This window comes from Phyllostomus discolor, chromosome 8 (assembly GCF_004126475.2).
Source record: "Phyllostomus discolor isolate MPI-MPIP mPhyDis1 chromosome 8, mPhyDis1.pri.v3, whole genome shotgun sequence".
Lineage (NCBI taxonomy): Eukaryota > Metazoa > Chordata > Mammalia > Chiroptera > Phyllostomidae > Phyllostomus > Phyllostomus discolor.
The window spans coordinates 105,803,581-105,823,466 of NC_040910.2; the positions used below are offsets into that span (position 1 = coordinate 105,803,581).

Sequence of the window (19,886 nt, forward strand, 5' to 3'; positions counted from 1 at the left end):
GTCTCAGCAAGCACCTTCGATTCAGAGAGTTCACGGAGTGGAAAAGAATAGGTTTGTTGGCTCCACTTGAACATTTGTGGTTTCACCGACAAATAAGACCTAGAAAGCTGGAGTCATAGAATTTGGGGGCCAGAAGACCCTCTACAATCAGCTCATCCAAGCCCCATCAGACACCCGAGTCCCCACCTCAACATCCCCACCAGGTGGTTGCAAAGGCCCTGCTTGAATGTCTCCAGAGACAGGAAACCCGCAGCCCCCCATCTTTGGCCAGTTGCAGTGTTGCTTTCCGGAGACATGCTGTTCTCGGCCACAGCTGCCTCAATACGGAGCCTGGGGCCCATGTGTCTATTGCCCGAAAGTTTCAAGCCCAGCAGCTGCCAGAAGGACTTGCCAGTGGGGCCTGTGGAGGAGCTTGGGTGGCTCAGTTTGATCGACCCTTTCTAGACTGACAGTCTGACACGCTCAGCAATCACCACCATTGAACATGTCCAGAGTTTCGTAACACGCCACAGAAATTCACTATGTCAGGGGTCTGGGGCATTCCTCGTCCGTGGGACTTATGAGGGGAGCAAGGCCACACCTTCTGCAGAGCGTGTGGCCAGGCAGGGGCTCATTTCCCCAAATAAACTCCCTAGCCCAGAGGTTCTCAAACGTGAGGGTGCATAGAATCATCTGGACGTCTTGGTAACCAGACTACTGATCAGAAAGGCTGGGAATGAGGCTCAAGAATCTGAATCTTCAACAAGTTTCCAGGTAACGCTGCTGCTGCTACTGGTTGGAGGACCACACTTGAACAGCCACCCCCGTACACCTTCTCCTGTTTAAGTGTTTTTCCCTTCAAAGCTTCCAGAACACGGGCTTTGCACCTAGTTCAAAGACTCTGAGGTTCAAGCCTTGACTCTGCGGCCAGAAATAATAACAGCGCTCCCTGCTTGCAGGGTTTCTGTGGGATCCTTGGTGGCAATGTCCATAAAGCCCAGCTCAGCGTCTTGCTCAAATCGAGCATGAGACCACGAAACCGGACTTTGTGCGGGGTGTTCTGAGGACGCCCAGCAGAACCTCTAGGTGGAGCTTTTCCTTTGCACGAGAACCATGTTGCTTCATCCAGGTAAAAGGGGGGTTTTATTTAGTGTGCGTATCTTAAAAACTGTGTGAATGTGGCCCTAACTAGGCTTGAGTGGGTTCAGAGCCAGGTATGTCTCCTCTGTGCCAGTTTAGCCCCAGTCGTCCCTGGCTTTGCCCTCTCCCAGAACCACCCTGGTGAGTGAGCCACGAGCCCTGCTTCTCCGGGAACAGCTGGTGCCCAAGGAGCTCCCAGCAACACTGTCGGCATGAAATGGAGAAACAGACCGGCAGGCAGAGGGCTCTTTTTTTGCTGCAGAAGTGAAATTTATTGGTAAAATAAAAACAAGGCTACCTGCCACATCTCAGAGAGACCAGGAAGCAGTGGAAGAGAGAACATAGAAGAGAGAGGAAGGAAGCACAAATCCAGAGCTGAGCTGCTGAACGGGAAAGCCCAACAACGAAGAAGCATCCCCACACACACCCCACGCGCGGCCTGTCTCCCTGGGCTGGCTGAGGAAGTAACGCTCGGATGGCAGGCCTGGGGGAGCCGAAGGAGTTCTCCATTTTCCGGTACCTTGGGCTGAGGAACACGTCATCACCCAGGCAATGAGCAGGGCCCACAGGAGGCCTGAGGAGGCCTGGCAAGGCAGGGGGAGCAGGTGCCGCAGGCTGCAGGGGCTGGACAGGGGTGCTGGAGGCTGGGGTCGCGCACGGGTTGCAGGGAAGCCTGCAGGGAGAAAACAGCTGCCTATAACACTGGCATTGGAAGTACATCAAAGACAAAAGTATACCGGCACTTTAGAATTGGAGGGGCAACAGGACTTTACACCTGAGAGGACCCTCCAGAAAGGGGGTGACTTGCCAGAGCCCACAGGGAAGCTGTGGCCCGAGCTCAGAGCACCCGTGTGTAAAATGAGCATTACCCACCGTGAGGAAAGGCGCGAGGCAGAGAGAAAGGCAATGGACAAGAGCAGGCCAGACATCGGCCATGCTCTTCATTTAAACACAGCCCCTGACCTTGTTCCTCGTCACTCCAAGGGCTGTAATAGTCATCCTACCTTTTGACAGCTCCACTGAGGAACCGCACGAGAGTAGGTGCTAGTCCCCGTGCAGCAGTTTCTAATGCCGAGTATGAAGCTACCCGCTACCTCTTCCAGAGAGAATTTAGTAAAACCTGAATGCACTGAGCTCCCTGTATGGTAACCCCTGTGGCAGTGGCTAGCACTTAGGAGAGTCACGTGGTCAACACAATGGCCAGCATGAGCTGAAAACTCCTGCACACCCTCCTTACATCCAGGCAGCTCACCAGCTAACTGCGTGCAAGTCTGTCTTCAAAGATGGCTGCAATGCCACCTTTCCTTTTGAGGTCATTGCCAATAAGAGGTCCCTGCTTTTACACATGACATTGACACAGACACGAGGTGACATACTTGCAGTCCTCGCTCTCCAGCAGGCCCGGTACGTGTTGATCTCGCACTCCAGCCGTGCCTTGACGTCCAGCAGCACCTGGTACTCCTGGTTCTGCCGCTCCAGGTCAGCCCGGATCTCGGCCAGCTGCTCCTCCACAGTGCTGATCAGGCTCTGCATCTGGGCCAGCTCGTGCCGTAGCGGCCCTCGGCCTCGCACAGGGAGTTCTGCAGACAGTCCTTCTGTGGTGCCAAAGGAAAGGAGGAGCGAGTTATAAATCATGGATGGATTCCTGCCCGCAGGCCCTGCAGACAACCCTTGACACCCAAGCTGCCAGCCCGGAGAAACAGTCCAATTCCTGTTAGCGTTCCCCAGCTGGAGGAACTGCCAACATGCCAATGGGCTGTGGCTCTTCATCACAGACCTTCGGATAGGTTGGCAGAACCTCCCTCATCTGGGTTAATGTTCGTTCCCTCAGCATCCGCATCCATGAGAATGTTTAATGCAAAGGAAATGAGGTCCGGGTTGAAGCCGTGTCCTGGTCTGTATTTAAGGGTGGCGTGTACTGAATCTGGAACTGCTCACGCGAGTGGCAGCCAAGCTGAGCCTTCCGTGGACACGAAGGAGCTCACCAGGTTGTGCTGCGCCTGAAGCTCCACCTGCAGGGCGTTCACCGTGCATCTCAGGTCCAGGATCTCCGACTGGCAGCACTGCAGCTCCTCAGAGCAGGACATGGCCTGCAGGCTGATGCCCTCCGACTGAAGCACAGTGGATCAAATCACACAGGTCAGCTCATCGACCCACGGAGCCGGGCTCCCCTGCCCCCCCGCCCCCCACCCCCCCCGGCTCTGCAGCCCCGTCCCCCCCCCCCCCCTCCGCCACCCGGGCCACCTCACCTGGGCTTGGAACCACTGCTCCACATCCTGGCGGTTGGTCTCCACCATGGCCTCGTACCGGCACCGCATCTCCTCCAGCACCCTGCTCAGGTCCACGGAGGGCTCGGTGTCCAGCTCAATGCGGAGCTTGTCTCCCAGCTGGCACCTCAGAGTGTCCACTTCCTGTGGGCACAGGAGGAAGACACCTGCTCAGGGGTGCCCCTGTCCTCCACCCAAAGCCTCGATGATCTCCACTGTCCGTCATCCCCAGCGATTTCCCGGTGCTCCTCCGTGGATGCAGGACACACTCCCCCCGAAAGCCAGAATTCCCCATCTGAGTGGATGAGGGAACTGCAGGGCAGGGCCTGCCGAGCGCCCATCCTGCTCAGGAACAAGAGACTCATTTCTTCCCCTGAATGAGCCTGAACTCACCCCCCAGAAGCCTACACAGGCCACACACAGAGCCACCCACCTGCTCGTGGTCCTTCTTGAGGCAGAGCAGCTCCTCCTTCAGGGACTCCACCTGGGCCTCCAGGTCGCACTTGGCGAGGGTGAGGTCATCCAGCGCCCTGCGCAGGCCGCAGACGTCGGCCTCCACCAGCTGGTGCAGTGAGCGCTCCATGTGGTACCTTTACCGGGGCAGGTGCAGGAGTTGGGGTTCAAGAGCAGAAGGGGCCCCAGGGCCCACCTGACAGCCATACCCTCACTGGCCTCTCTCCGCAGTCTGACTGGGAGCTGGCCTTTCCTGGGTAGTGCGCTCATGGCCAGAAAGCAACAGGTGTCCCCTGCTCATTCAACACTAGGTGCCTAAGACGGACCAGGCAGAGCAGCCAGGGCCGAGGATGCCGGGATGGACACGGGGCTGATGGCCAGAGAGGAGGCGGCAGAGCACCCAGGCCACGACAGTGCAGCAGGACCACTGCAGACACCCCTCTTCTGTTCTCCCCACTGAGATGGGCCTTGGGATCCCCGGATTAGACGTCCCATACCAGGACGTGGGGAAGGACATGGCTTTCTTTAGCTCAAGAGGAATGAGGCTTCCACAGTGCCCTGAAGAAGGACAAAGAAGTGTCGTGCCCCTTCCTGCTCTGGTGGGACGAACCCTTGGGCCTTCACGAGCCTCCACGGCATCATGGTTATCATCGCTGTCAGCCTGGTCTGGCTGCAGTGTGGAGTCGTGTCCTCGCTGAAGCAGCAGTTGCCTAGGGAGTGGCCTCAGAGTAGGGAATCGGGCCCGAGTTCCAGTTCTGCCACTCAGTAGCCACGTGACTTCTGGCAGGTCACTCCAGTGCCCTGAGCCTCCATGTCCCCATAAAGAAGAGGCCACCACTGCCCAGCCTGCCTCACCAGGCTCTTCTTACAATAGAACCAAGTGGCTGACAATTCTAAATCATGTCGTAGACTATAATGGCTAAAACAATTATGTGGATTGGAGGGGAGGTGCTTCTTCTAAGCTCTTGAGCTTAATGCCCTTTTTTTCTCTTGCTGGAAGTATCGGTTTGGGACCTGGTTGATTACATCGCTGGTGTCAACTGCATGACAAGAGAGAAGCCAGGAGAGACATTTGGCTCCTCCCTCTCCCCCGTCCAACCCCAACTCACTTGGTCCTGAAGTCATCTGCAGCCAGCTTGGCACTGTCGATCTGAACGACCAGCCTGTTGTTCTCAGCCTTGACGCACAGGATCTGGGGAAAGAACGCAGCTCCGTGAGTCACTGTGCGCAGACCGTCTGTGGCCTCAGGTCAAAGGAAGTCCGGTCAGCTGGAGTTCAAACTACAGCATCCCCTCAGACAACACAAACTCGCAAACACGCACGAGATGCTTGCCACGGTGCAGGGTGGGCGGGGGGTGCCCGAGGGTGCTCGTCTGAGGAACTGGAGACGGGAGGGTAGTAGCAAACTGAACGTACAACAAAGACTTCGTTTGCCAGATGTGGCGCTCAGCAGACATAAACCAGAAGACCTGGAGTCTAGGACCAGAGAACAATGGCTAGTTATGGGAGTTTTAGATAAGGTGGGGTCCGTTCCCAAGAAGAAGTCCTTTCCACCACTGGTTTGGTCAACCTCCTCAGAGGTCTTCTCTGAATCCAGCAAGATTCCAGTTGGCCCCCATCTGACAAGCTGTGTCTTCCTGTCTCCACAACTGGGATGCAGGCTCTTAGGAAACATTGACCTGATGATCAAGGGGACAGCAGAGGAGAGGCCAGTGCCGCCGCTGGATACACCCCGGCTCACACAGGACACTAGAACGTGCTCCTCAGACCCCTTTTGCTTGCACCAGCCGTTAGGTCGTACTGTTTCTGCAACTACAGTTTAGGAATTGTAAGTACGTGAGCATAAGCTCAGAACCCCGGACAGCCTACTCCGACGTCTCATCCTTGACACACCCCCATTCACCTTCACTGTAGAGATCCTCTTCCCACAATCTAAAAAGCGTTCCAGCTGGTGCAGCTCACACTGCTAGTCCAGGCCCCAGACATAGCCTGCAAAGGTCAGTCATCTTTTTCTATAAAGGGCCAGATACTAAATATTTTAGGCTTCACAGACCATGAGTCCTCTGTCATGACTCTGCCACTACAGTGGCAGCCATAGACCATACATCAATGAACGAGCTAGCTGTGCCAATAAACTTTATTTACAAAATCAAGCAGCAGGCAGATTTGGCCCCCCGGGCCATAGTTGGCCAACCCGTGATCTGGAGTACCACGAACCTCACCTTCTGCTGGAGCTCCTCGATGGTCCTGAAGTAGCACTGGTAGTTGGGGCACACGGTGGTCTCGTGGCACTTGCTCCACTCCCGGATCTTGGTCTCCAGCTCCGCGTTCTCCTGCTCCAGCTGCCGCACCTTCTGCAGGTAGTTGGCCAGCCGGTCGTTCAGGAACTGCATGGTCTCCTTCTCGTGGCCGTTCAGGACGCCTTCACCGTGGGCACCACAGATTCCGATGTTGCCAGGAATGTGGCAGGTCCCTGGCAGGGGCAAGCGGTGTGGCAGCTTTGGGGCAGGCAGAGGTTGGGCCGGCCCAGAGGGGTCGACCCCACACGGACACGGTTGGCATGTGCCAGGGTGGCCGAGAGGCCAGGGGGGGCAGCCTCGGCCTCTGAAAGCTGCCCACGGAGGGAAAGAACTGCAGCAGTCAGAAGTCATGGCGCTCAAAGGCTGGACTCCTGTCGCGTCCACGGCTGGATGGCTCGGAACGAAAACCTTCCTTCTCCTCTAGGTCTTATATAGGCCTGTAGTGGAGTCGGTGCAAGAAACTGGCATTTTGCTCATTAATATTTATGTGAATGTCATACGATCCCTCGGTTAGTCAGTGATTTGTCTCCTGTAAAGAGTTAATGAGTTCATGAAAGGGGCCTAGCCCACACAGGATGCTTTCATCCGGGCAGAGCCCTGGAAAAGAGACTGAAAAGGAGCCCTTGGCCGAGCTGCCCACATTCTGGGGCAGTGAATTCCTTCCCCCCATCAGCTTTTATCTGTGAAATGACCGAGACCAGACACTCCTCAAAGTTCCTCAAAACCTCTGTCGCTCCCGTGATCTTCTCCTACCTTGGAATGTTCTCGTCATGGCAAAATCGCAACTGTTAGACCACCAGGCAGGCCGAGGAAAGAGGAAAAGCACAATCAGTTTGTATCAGCAGATGCATGGGAAGTACCCAGGGCGGGACACTGCTTGGCCTGCGTGGAGGGTGGGGGGTTTAGATTTTAATAAGAGAGAGGAGAAAATAAATGGCCTAGATCTTAATAAAGGCAATAGGAGGAGTGTTTTTTAAAAAATTTTTTTTAAATAAAGGAGCAGTGAAAATTTTAAGAAATGATCACATTGAGAGACCAGAAAACAGACTTCACAGAATAGGGAGCATTTAAAATGTGTTTTGAAGGATGATGCCATGAGGAGTGGCAGAGACAATATCTCTCATAGGGAAGAAAATGAACAGAATCAAACACGTCCGGGAAATGGAAAAGAGCCTGCCCGCATTGGTGCTCCCAGTGAACACACACATGCCAGCCCCGGGAAGCCGTGGTTAGCCCAGAGTGTGAGAAGCCTTGAATGCCAGCACCACCCCCCTTCAGTCTTCAGGTAAAGGCGAGTCAAAGATAAGATCTGCCGCTGGTCTCAGATAGGAAGAAAAATAGCCAGGCTCCTCCTCTTGAAGGAAAGGAACAGAAAAAGAGAAGGACGTTTCCTGTATAAATATTAGCGGGAAACACTCGGCCAGAGCAATAAAAGAGAAACCTAAATTCTAGATTGATTTGGGTGTTTGAAAACTCAACAGCACACTTCAGCCACTCACGGGTCCAAGAAGTCAAGTGAGAAATTCAAGTATTGTAAACGGAATTAAAATGAGAATACAAGGTATCGAACTGGTTTGGTCAAAGGAGACTCCCCCTGTCCAGTGGGAAGCGGATGAGCAGCTTTGGAAGTGGAGGAAAAACTTGGGAATGAACCTGGGGAATTTGCGATTCCCAAGAAGTAAAACTACGTCCCTGTGTATTGGAGTCTACAGTCTAATTAAGGGGGGAGGTGACTTAGGGTGCCTGTTCTCAGGCACCTCCCCATCTTTCTGAGCACTCCTGCTTGCTAGACACTGGCGTTCTCACCCACCGAGTCCCTCCTCACCTTATTTTAAAAGACACACGCGGAAGAACTTTGATCTCTCATCCTTTGAAACTTCTCGCATTTCTTTGAAATGCCCCTACCTGGACTGGCCATGACTTAGGAGATTCTAGAACAAAATTTGAATTTTCTTAATCCTCAGACACGGTCAGAGCATCAGAAGTTTTATGGCCTCCTCTATTCCTAAAACAAACAAGCCAGTGGCCAGCCATTTAATAGACCCTGGAAGAGGGCAGCCAGCCAGCTTCCAGACTATGCTAATGAAGACGCGCCTTTGACCCCATTCTTAAGATGAATGGGTTCACCAGGAGGGCCTGGAGGCAGCAGTTATGAAATACCCAAGCCAAAGGGGATCTCCAAGTCCTCTCTCTAGGACCCTCTGGCAGTAAATGCTTTCTGACACCCTCCCTCTAACTGGTTGCCTGGACCACCATTTTCCAGGATGACTCATCCCATCATTGGCCATCTTGGCCCCTCGGCTCATGGTACCCCAGGCTTTGTGCAAGACAGTGGAGTCAAGAGATAAATAACAGCCAGTTTTGCCTTCAGAGACTGACAGCATAGGCATTACTAGAAAGTTCTTTATGCAGGGACAAATCTACCTCCCTGCTGTTTTTACCTATCATGTTCATGTGTTCTTTTATTCATTCATTTCACAAATGTTTGTTATGGAGTGCCTACCGCTGCTGAGCAGGCACAGGTGGTGGGCACTGGGGATGCATTAGCAAGGAAGTCCGAGTTTGCCCTTTATTTCATTTGCATTCTCATGCTACCCCATGGGGTCCCAGAAAGGATGAATCCAGTCATTCTGCCTCATGTCAGACCTTCGGCTCTTTGTGACTACTGTGTGATTTCTAATTCCTGGGGGGGGGTTAAATCTTGTTTATTTAGTTATTTATTTATTGCCTGTGCTCTCACTTGAATGTAGACCACACAGGGAATTTTTTCTTGTTCATCTTTCTATTTCATATGTCTAGCTATAGTTTTTTCTTGGTTTAAGAAGATTTTATTGATTATGCTATGACAGTTGTCCCAAATTTTTCCCCTTTGTCCTCCTCCTCCCAGTACCCCTGTTCCCTCGAGCAATCCCCCTGCCTCAGTTCATGTCCATGGGTCGTGTGTGTAAGTTCTCTGGTTTCTCCCTTTCCCATGCTATTCTTAACTTGCCCCTGTCTATTCTGTTCCTACCATTTATGCTTCTGGATCCCTGCACCATTTCCCTGTTCTCCCCCTCCCTCTTCCCCCTCCCCTATTCCCAGCTGATAACTCTCCAAAGGATCCCCATACCTATGGTTCTGTTCCTGTCCTTATTGTTTGCTTAGTTTGTTTTCGTTTTCAGTTTTACTTTTTTAGATTCGGTTGTTGATAGTTGTGAGTTTGCTGTAATTTTAATGTTCATAGTTTTGATCTTCTTCTTTTTCTTAAATAAGTCTCTTTAACAGTTCATATAATAAGGGCTTGGTGATGATTAATTCCTCTAGCTTTACCTTGTCTGGGAAGCACTTTATCCACCTTTCAGTTCTAAATGATAGCTTTGCTGGATAGAGTAATCTAGGTTGCAGGTCCCTGTTTTTCGTCACTTTGAGTATTTCTTGCCAGTCCCTTCTTGCCTACAAAGTTTCTTTTGAAAAATCAGCTGAAAATCTTATGGGAACTCCTTTGTAGGTAACTAACTACTTTTCTCTTGCTGCTTGTAAGGTTCTTTATCTTTAACCTTTGGCATTTTAATTATGATTTGTGTCGGTGTGGCCCTCTTTGGGTCCAACTGGATTAGGACTCTCTGTGCTTCCTGGACTTGCATGTCTATTTTCTTTGCCAAATTAGAGAAATTTTCTTTTATTATTATCTCAAATACATTTCTAATTTCTTGCTCTTTCTCTTCTTCTGGCATCCCCTATGATGCAAATATTATGCTTCTTGAAGTATAAGCAGAGGCTGCTTATACTGCCCTCTTTTTTTGTTTGTTTTGCATTCTTTTTCCTTGTTGGTCTTCTAATTGGTTGTTTATATCTTTCTTATGTTCCATATCATTGATTTGATTCTTGGTTCATCCACTCTATTGTTGTTCCCCTATAAATTGTTTTTTATTTCAATGAGTGAATCCTTTGTTTCTGATTGGATTTTTTTTATGCTGCTGAGGTCCTCACTAAGTTCCTTGAACATTCTTATAACCAGTGTTTTGAACTCTGCATCTGATAGATTCCTTATCTCCATTTCATTTACCTCTTTTCCTTGAGTTTTGATCTATTTTCATTTGGGCCATGTTTCTTTGTCTTTTCATTTTGGCAGCCTCCCTGTGTTTGTTTCTATGTATTAGAGCTGCTTTGATTCTGTGTCTTAGTATTGTGCCTTAATGTAGTAGGTGTCCTGTAGGGTCCAGTGGCACAGCCTACCCTATCGCCCAAGCTGAGTATTCAAGGTGAGTATTCAAGTATTCTTGCAGTTGAGCTTTGGTTGTTGTTGGCAGATCAGTGGGAAGGATTTACCCAGGCCAGTCAGCTGCAAGGTTGGCTGTGTCCTCTGACCAACCTCCACCCTCCATGGAGGATCAGCTGCGCAGGGGCAGGGTGGTGGTGCTTCAAAGTGATCTGTAGCTGTCCACTGGGTGCACTGGCCCTGAAGTTTCCTGGGTGGTACAGGCCAAAGTCAGCCCCAACCTGTGTTTTGCCCAGATCCTCCCTTCCTGAGCTATAAAGCAACCTGAGAAGGCTGCTATTTGTGCTAGGCTTGGAGGTTCCCAGGTGAAGCAAAGCTATGAAACTAATCTGGTTGCTGCTAGTGTCTGGCCTGGAGCTCACTGAGACCAGCTGCTGCTTGTTTGAGAGGATTTAGGAAGCTGTGAAGCATGAGCAAAGACCAGTTATTCATATGGAAAGGCAGCTTGGGTGGGCCCATAAGTTGGGTGGGGTGGAGTCTCTGGGGATCTCCAAGTGGGTCAAACACTTGGTATTTGGCTCTTGGTATTAGCCCACCTTTATGGCACCAGCCTGCTAGCTCCGTGGCTCTGCAGGGGAAGAGCTCAGAAAAGGGATGATGCCTCTGCTCGCCCCAATGCCGGACACTTCAGCCTCTCCCAGTACGTCACTGGTGCCATTCAAGCTGCCACCCAGTACTGGAGCTCAGAGGGAGTGAGTCTGAGTAGGTGAGTCTGTGTGTGGGTTTATTAAGAGGAACTGCTTGAGACTCTAACAGTTTCTTCCACAGACCCCTGTTGGATTTTGCAGCCAGAACTTGTGGGGACTTCTCTTCCTGGCACTGGAACTCCGGGCTTGGAAGCCTGATGTAGGGCTGGGACTCCTCTCTCCCAAGATATCCCTCCTGAACTTTCATCCTCCACACACGGGTGAGGGACCAGACTGTTCCGCATCTGCGCCCCTCCTACCAGTCTGGATGGATGTGGTTTCTTTAATTCCACAGTTGTCAGACTTCCATTCAACTCCATTTCGGATGTTTCTGAGTGGTGGTTATTCTATATTTTAGTTGTAATTTTGATGTGGTTGTGCAAAGAGGTGAGCCATGGCCGCCAGTTTGGCTGAGAGCCTCTCACTCCTGGTTCTTTATTCAGCATGGTTCTAAGTCCCCTTGCCTGCCATCCTGAGTACATTCCTCTGAATATATTCCCCGTAATTCTTACCACCCTTAAATGGGGCTTTAGAATAAAATTTTGGATGATTTTGTATGAAAAAGAGGCCAGTACCTATGTACAGATATGCACAAATATGGGCAGTATTCACCGGGGCAGAGTTTACTTTCATCAGCAACCTTGTCCCAGTGACCTACTTTAGGTGATTCAACATTCATGTGCTCCTGACACAGCAATGCCCTCTCAAGGTCCCACGGAGGGTACAGAGATGAATCAGAGAAATTCCCCCTTCTCAAAAAACCAAGAGCAGTAGAGATAGACCGCGTAACTCAGAGGAAGGAGAGGTCGCAGTGTTAGGGATGTAGAGTATCAAAGAGACTTGATCTGGAACTTGAAAGATTGGCAGGAGGAGGCTCTTACTAGCCACCTGTGGTGCCACCAGGAAGGAAGGGATGGAGGACAGAGATGTTATAAAAGGACTCTATAAGGCTGAGAGATTTGCTGTATATGGCAAACCAAAGAAGGGAGGGATACACCAAAATGTCCTTGAGGGCACCCCTGGGCTCCTGGGTCAACAATGTGATGGTAAGGGAAGCTGAGAAGTTGAGGCAAAGAGTTGGCTCAAGGGAGAGAAGCGCAATCTAGGTTTGGAGAGTATGAAATGTAGTGGATGGGACTGCCCACCAGGGGGTCAGAGATAAATGCCTGGAGCTGGAGACCGCAACCTGGGCTGTTTGAACAAAAGGAGAAACTCTCCTGAGCTGCTGAGGTTCCTGACACCTGCAGGCAGGTAGAGAGGTTGAATTAGCTCAGGGGCTCACACCTGAACAGGAGCCCTGATTCTCAATAGAAGAATGACATCAGAGGGGCGCGGCATTTGGGAATCTTCAAAACAGGGAAGATATCTTGGATAGGGGGAGTGTCTTTTGAAAACAAGCACAATCTATATTCTAAATGAGGTGTCTTTTAATCATAAAACGAGTTTGGTATTTTTTTGGAAAAATGTTTTAATCCTCCCCTGAGGATATATTTATTGATTTTTAGAAGGGTGTGGGGCGAGAGAGAGAGAGAGTGGGGGAGAAACATCAATCGGTTGCCTCCCATACACACCCCGACCTGGGTTTGAACCTGCAGCCTTTTGGTGTGCAATGTTCCAACCAAGTGGGCCCCTTGGCCAGGGCTGGTATTTATATTTTTAGAAGTTAAGACAGCATTAAGTGAGAAGGTGAGGGATTTTTGAATACTCATTAAATGAAAATCCATGGTTGAAAAAAAGGTTGGAAAGATGAGCTTGTGAAGATTATTGTAAGGGGTCATCAGTAGGGACACATTTGATTTTGTTCTTAGGAAGAGGACAAGGCAGAGACTTGGGTATCTCACATAATGGACCACACACGTGCACACACACACAAACTAGTATATAAATTTAAAATGCTCCCCGTTCTGGAAAGTCCAGAATTCCACCTTGATTTTCTTGGCTTCCCCACATGGACAATGGTGGGAGCAGAAGTGATGGTCCCTTCCCAAAGCTCTGTCAGTGGCTGCCAGCGTCTGCCCCCAGGGTCCCGAACCCTATGCCTTTCCACTTTGCTGGGATTTGTGGAAAATGGCATTTGGAGTCAAAACACATGGTGGGTGGAGGAGCCTGAAGAGACTCAAGTGGAAAGAAATATTACCAACCAGCACATCAGGAGTGCAGGGCTTGCTAAATGAAGACCAATGAGGTTAGTGCAAGGTGACTCAAAACTGGACCAGGCAGCAAACATCTCAGGGAGAAGAAAATAATCAATGTGGTTGAAATTACTGTGGCCAAAGCAAAACCAGATACCACATCGTGATGCAGCCACACCACAAAGGAGAACGTGATGTGCAAATGGGAGAATCACCCTGAGGAAGAGGAGGAGTGCTTGGGATGTGGTGCCAGAGGGAGCCCTGAACCCTCAGGCTATAAGAGTAAAACCACAAAGTCCAAGTGCCCTGGGCCAGCCACCTACTGGCCTCCCTAGCCCGCAGTCCTGACTGTGTCTGAGTGGCCTTTCCTGCCATACCTAGTAGCCATGGGGGTCCCACAGTGAGAGTTTATTCAGAGTGTGACCCAGCCAGAGAAGTGGGGGACAGACCAGACTTCCATGGCCCTGGCACAAGAAAGGGTTATGGTCACTCCTTAAAACATACGACTCTTGGGGCTTACCTGATAGAAGGAAGCCCGAGAACCCAATGGACATTCCTGTCCTCTGACAACCCAAAGAATACTTTATTAAAAACTTCGGTTAGGCCACCTGGAGTGAGAAATTGAACTCCAGTAAAAACAGTGGATGGTTTTCGTGATGGTTTATAAGTGGATGGGTGTATGGACCAACTTCCCGGCCACCGACATGGGAAAATGTGGCCCCTGGTGCTACTACTGGGTTCTGCCACCACCTCGTCAGCCCCTCTTTCCCTCGGGGAAGAAAAGACTGTCCCTGCTGGTCCCCAGGGAACCCCATAAACCCATATTTATTGAGCACCTTCTATATGCTGGGAACATTCTATGGGTTATCCCTCAACAACAGTGAGAGGGAAGCACAATTATTCTAATTTCACAACCAAGGAGTAGGTCTCAGGAGAGTGCAGCAACCTGGCCAACTGCACTCCGCTGGCGTCGCAGAGGTGGAGTCTGAGCCCGGGTCTGCCTGACTCTAGAACACACGTTCTTGCCGCCATACTGTGCTGCCCCAAAGAAGGGCCAACTTGACATGGGTCTTCGGACCACGGTACATGGGTGGGCTGAGATCTGAGAGCTTCGTTCTGCTGGACACACCCAGCACTTGCCAACAAGTGAAACTGACCAGCACAGCAAGGAAGGAGCACAGCCCCTCGGGTGCTGCTCCCCAAGAGTCTGGCTGCAAAGCCCCTCGGCCCATGTCAGAGCCACGTCCCAGATGCAGGCAGGCATTTGGAGTGCCTGTGGCCACTGCAGGCCCCACCCCAGCCCCTGGAAGGTGGCGGCAGAGGAGACAGCACGCACATCGATGGCGGCGTCTCTCTAGAGAAAACCACATCCCAGAAGCAGGCCAGGCCCAAGACAGCTGTCCCCAGGGCCCAGTCCGGGCCTCCGTGTCTGGGAGCAGGAGGAAACTCTGTGCCTCCCCGAAGGGGCCAGTTTAAATGAGAGAAAAAACTTGGCACCTTGGCCAAGGCAGTTCTCAGCAGGACCTCCCTTTGACTGAGCTGGAACTCTAGTCTGTGATTTTTCTCTTGAATAAAATCCCAAGGGTCTGAAGGTGCCAAAAACACAGGAGGGACGTGTTAGGTCTGAGCTGTTCTGAAGGAATTCTAACTTGGCCACCAACACAGCTTCCTTTCACCAGCCTATGGGGATCGCTGGGCAAGGTAAAGACACTTCCAATGTCAGCAGAGGGCCGTCGGTCATCCTGAGGCTCAGGCCCCAGTGCCCCAGAGGGACCCTGACAGCGACACATCAGGGCCAGTGACCACCCAAGGGTTTGAGGGGCCGGGCGCTTTATCACAACCACATGCAGCCAAACACAGGAAAGAGAGCACTTGATACGGGAAGGAGGTTTATTCACCATTTAATGCAGGAGCCCAATTACATTTTAAGAGATTATGAAGCACTGGAGTAGAACCAAAATTCCAGAAGAGAGACTGGGACAAGAAGAACAATAGTTTAAGTGCAAGAAAATACCACATTGGGGGAAAAAAAGAAAACGGCCTAAGGCACAAACAGGAAGCCACTACTCAGAAGTATCTGCTGCCCTTGGATTCAGTGAAAAAGCCTTCAGCAGGTCTAGTGCCTCTAGAAGACTGAGCAAGGTGAGGGCAGTCCCAGCCCCAGTGCGAACAGCTCCAACCTCCTGCACTGGAACTCAGACCCTCAGAATCAGCTCCCAGTGCAGGCTCTGCAGGCTGAGGAAGGCCCACAGGCTGGTGGGGGACAGCTGGGACGAAGGGTGCAGGAGGCCGGTGTAGAGCAGGGATTGCAGGGGAGTCTGTGGGAGACACGGAAGGAAGAGTTAGACATGAGAAATACAAAGATGCCCCAGTGGTGGGGACAGAGAAGCTCGGACCACAATGGTGGAGGGCAGGCCTGCTGCAAACAAACCAGACAGCCCAGCGGGACCTCCTCCACCAGCCCCTCTTCCACACTCAGCTGTGGCTTTTCATATCCAGGTGTCCCCCGGGGGGATGTGGCCAAGGGACCCGGCTGCCATCCGTGTGCCAGTCTATCAACAGTACAGCGTGCACACACCAGCAATGGTCAATGAGCCCCTGAGCGAGGCCCGTTCCTTAGAATGAGACCTCCTTCCACGAGCACACACACACTGGTTATCTCTAAGGAATCTGGCAGTCAGGAACGTGGCTTGGCCAGAAACTGCCTAGGTCACACTCACTTGCAGTCCTCGCTCTCCAGCAGGCCCTGGTACGTGGCGATCTCGCACTCCAGCTGGGCCTTCGTGTCCAGCAGCACCTGGTACTCCTGGTTCTGCCGCTCCAGGTCAGCCCGGATCTCGGCCAGCTGCTCCTCCACGGTGCTGATCAGGCTCTGCATCTGGGCCAGCTCGGTGCCGTAGCGGGCCTCGGCCTCGCACAGGGAGTTCTGCAGACAGTCCTTCTGCAGTGGGGAGTGGTGGGGAGAGAGGCCCAGGGGACAAAAAGTTCAGGAGTGAAAATCAGGGCCAAACTCACCAGGCAGGAGGCTACGTCCAAGCAGTCACCGGGCATTCCCAGAGCTCTGGAGAAATCGCTGTCAGGGTGACCGTGCGTTTGTGCACGCACAAAACAAATCTAACTTGAACTGTGTTATGTCCCCTCTGACATCCCAAGTACTTGACATAAAGTAGAAACCCAGTAAAATCTCACAAAAGGAGTGCCTGGGCCCCCAACCCTTGTTCTGAAGAAGTGGAATTCACTTTTAATAGGAACCATTTTTCTGGGTCCAACCAGCCTTTATGGCAAGTCCCCTCCACCAGGGAGAGAGGGACCCAGACGGAGCTCTAACTGAATGTTAATGGAACCAATTAGGCAGACTGCTCAGGGGTGCCGCCAGCAGGCCACGGCTGGGTGCAGTGAGGGTGAAGGAGGACCCGTACCAGGTTGTGCTGGGCCTGGCGCTCCACCTGCAGGGCGTTCACCGTGCATCTCAGGTCCAGGATCTCCGACTGGCAGCACTGCAGCTCCTCAGAGCAGGACATGGCCTGCAGGCTGATGCCCTCCGACTGAAGCACAGTGGATCAAACCACACGGGTCAGCTCCCTGACCCACACGGAAGCCGGGCTCCCCTGCCCCCCGCCACCCCCAGCCGCCCCCCGGCTCTGCGGCCCTGCCTCACCTGGGCTTGGAACCACTGCTCCACATCCTGGCGGTTGGTCTCCACCATGGCCTCGTACCGGCACCGCATCTCCTCCAGCACCCTGCTCAGGTCCACGGAGGGCTCGGTGTCCAGCTCAATGCGGAGCTTGTCTCCCAGCTGGCACCTCAGGGTGTTCACTTCCTGCAGGGACAGAAGGACCCGCACCTGATGTGAGAAAAGGGCTTCTGACAGAGCACACAGCATCCGCACCCCTCCCCTGACAAGCGGTATGAGGGGTGACCGCACATATGCACAGACGTGAAAGGTTCCTGGGGCCCATGGGAGGAGCCCCCCTGGAGACCTTCCTAAACGCACAAGGCAACCAACCCTTCAGAAAAGAATCCGCCACATCCCACAGAGTCAGCCTGACTCAGGCCCCGATCAGCCCAGGATCCCAACACCGGTGGGGCCCAGGTTCTCATCCTAGAGCCACAGAGTTAGGGGGGCAGTGCTCCCTTTTCCGTCCAACGTCCTCCCCGCTGAGTCTGCAGCCACAGGACCAGACCTGCTCGTGGCTGCTCCTGAGGCAGAGCTGCTCCTGCTTCAGCGACTCCTGCTGGGCCTCCAGGTCGGCCTTGGCCAGGCTCAGGTCGTCCAGGAGCTTGTGCATCCCACACATGTCCGCCTCCACCAGCAGGCGCAGGGAGTGCTCACTCTCGTGCCTTCCGTCGCAAGAGACGCATGGTCAACAGGGTGCCTACAGGAGCCCCTCTCAGCCGATCCCCGTTCCCACCTCCTCACCGCCTTGGATCCTCATTCGTTCACTGAGCTCAGTCCCTGGACTTGGAGAGGAATTACATGCAGCCCCTCTTCTCAAAGGGGCTGTGGTCTAGTGAAGCAGTCACGCAGTTATAATTTTACCACTGTGCATTGAAGCAACTGTGGTTCAGACAGGTTAACTGACTTGCCTGAGATGGTGTATCTTAGGACTCAGTACAGGGCTCACGCCCTTGCATGGGCTATTGTTACATAGGATAAGCAACAGCGTGGGGGGAGTGGACCTTGATTTGCTCCCTTATTCGTTATGTTGGGCTATTCGGTCATCTTTCACCCTTATTTAGTGGAAATGCCTAGTATCTGAGGTTCTTTGTATGTAAATCGGGACCCTGCCCCAACTGATCTGTGAAATTCAACGGCTATCCTTACTCAGTTCACTCTTGACGTCTTACTTTGCTCTTGGGTAATGAGCTCAGGCAGCCTTGTCTTCCATTTCAGGGAATAAATGAAGTAGGACGAATACTAGGCTACGCTATGCATGCTTGGCTTCGTAGTGTTTTTTCTCCTCCACCTTCTGTGAGGTTTCTTAAGTTAGGAATTTAGGGAGCAAGAAACGGAACAGTAACCCACTCATTCAACGAACATGTAGACATTGGGACTCAGGTGGAGGAAGAAGGAGCCACTCGGGCCTTCTTCAGCCCTTACTCACTTGATTTTAAAGTCGTCCGCAGCCAGCTTGGCGTTGTCAATTTGGGTCACCAGCCTGGCATTCTCGGCCTTGCTGCACAGGATCTGAGAAAAGCCGGGAAGACCATTCACACACAAACATCACACTCTGGGCTCAGCCCTGCACATGTCGTCCACACTCCTGCTCCAGAAAACCCCAAACCCAAAAGCTCTTTGAGCCTTCAATGGTGTTCGCCTGCGATGCCCTCCACCCCCCCCCCCAGACCCAGCACACCCCAGGCTGCTGCGAACCTCACCTTCTGCTGGAGCTCCTCGATGGTCCGGAAGTAGCACTGGTAGTTGGGGCACACGGTGGTCTCGTGGCACTTGCTCCACTCCCGGATCTTGGTCTCCAGCTCCGCGTTCTCCTGCTCCAGCTGCCGCACCTTCTGCAGGTAGTTGGCCAGCCGGTCGTTCAGGAACTGCATGGTCTCCTTCTCATGGCCGTTCAGGACACCTTCACCGTGGGCCCCACAGATTCCGATGTTGCCAGGAATGTGGCAGGTCCCTGGCAAGGGGCAAGCGGTGTGGCAGCTTTGGGGCAGACAGAGGTTGGGCCGGCCCAGAGAGGTCGACCCCACACGGACACGGTTGGCATGTGCCAGGTTGGCCAAGAGGCCCAGGGAGGCATGCTGGTCCTCCACCCCAAGCTGGCCCTCCATGTCAGTAAGGGGGACACACACATTTCTTTCTCCAGGAGTCTTGGCGCTGTCCAGAGGCTGGCATGAGCTGACGCAGAAGGGAACCATGGTGTGGGCGGAGGCTACACAGGAGTTTCAGAGCAGCTGGAAAGACCAAGAGTCTGAGTCTGAGAACCCCCTTCCCTCCAAGGCCATTTATACCTCGTGCCAGGCGGGTGTTGGCCCAGTGCTTTGACCTCTCAGCCTCGGTTCTCGGCCTGTCGTTGCGGCGTCATCCTGTTACTCAGCTGTTGAGTTTACCATCGGGAGTTCCTCGCCTCGTTAAAGGAATGCTGATGATCTGAGGTGCCTCTTGGCTCTTTGATATCGGGTTGTCTGATGGCGGGAGATCAGACGTTTTTACTATAGTCCCCAGAACAAAATTCCTGTTAGCCATCGGATGTTTACACCTTGACCGGGAGTTGGCCTGCCTTGTTGATTTGCCCACTCTAAGGCACGACTCTTCCGGCTGGTCATGGGAGCAGCAGGAAAGATAAACCCCTATGAGTACCGTGGCCCTCTCTGGGTTAAGACTCAAGCAGCCCTCCCTGTCCTGGTCCCTGGTTAGTAGATGTTATGATTTGGTTTATTAGGAAGTTCTACATCTTTTCTTTCTTCAGTTGTTTGCCCTTCAGACTCATCGAGGGGCAGTAAGATTTCAGTAAGCCCATTCATCCAGCATGCACCTCCTAGCCCATCCTAAACGTGGGGTACTGTGCCCCACACCTGATGTGAAGTCCTTCAGGAAGCAGCCACCACTTGGGTGGGCACGGGTGTCTGAGGGGCTCATCAGTGTGAGGGCGACCCTGCAAACCACGCCTGACCTGGACCAAGAAAGGTGAGCTCAGGAAGTCAGAAACAAACAAAAA

At 52.5% G+C, this 19,886-nt stretch overlaps 2 protein-coding genes across 2 annotated transcripts; both read right to left on the reverse strand.

Annotated features, from left to right (window-relative positions):
- Positions 1-722: 722 nt before the first annotated feature.
- Positions 723-6,490, reverse strand: LOC114503860 (keratin, type I cuticular Ha7-like). Its single transcript, XM_028521447.2, is given in 12 exon segments — positions 723-771; positions 1,640-1,792; positions 2,496-2,520; positions 2,523-2,669; positions 2,672-2,714; positions 3,105-3,230; positions 3,369-3,530; positions 3,820-3,976; positions 4,949-5,031; positions 6,062-6,318; positions 6,321-6,462; positions 6,464-6,490. Coding segments are annotated over 12 exon segments (1,371 nt in total).
- An 8,170-nt stretch (positions 6,491-14,660) lies between these two features.
- LOC114503861 (keratin, type I cuticular Ha7-like) lies at positions 14,661-19,354 on the reverse strand. The gene is made up of 7 exons (XM_028521449.2): positions 18,595-19,354; positions 18,321-18,403; positions 17,400-17,556; positions 16,874-17,035; positions 16,635-16,760; positions 15,936-16,156; positions 14,661-15,533 (listed from the first exon to the last, which is right to left on the reverse strand). Exons 1-7 carry the CDS (start codon positions 19,084-19,086, stop codon positions 15,425-15,427), a joined length of 1,350 nt encoding a protein of 449 aa, XP_028377250.1. The 5' UTR covers positions 19,087-19,354; the 3' UTR covers positions 14,661-15,424.
- Positions 19,355-19,886: the final 532 nt, after the last annotated feature.

Coding starts and splice junctions, on each gene's coding strand:
- LOC114503861 (XM_028521449.2), bottom strand. CDS start 19,086: ATGGTTCCCTTCTGCGTCAGCTCATGCCAGCCTCTGGACAGCGCCAAG. Junction 18,404..18,594: donor TCGAGGAGCTCCAGCAGAAG/GTGAGGTTCGCA, acceptor GGCTTTTCTCAG/ATCCTGTGCAGCAAGGCCGA. Junction 16,157..16,634: donor GCCAGGCCCAGCACAACCTG/GTACGGGTCCTC, acceptor TCCCCACTGCAG/AAGGACTGTCTGCAGAACTC.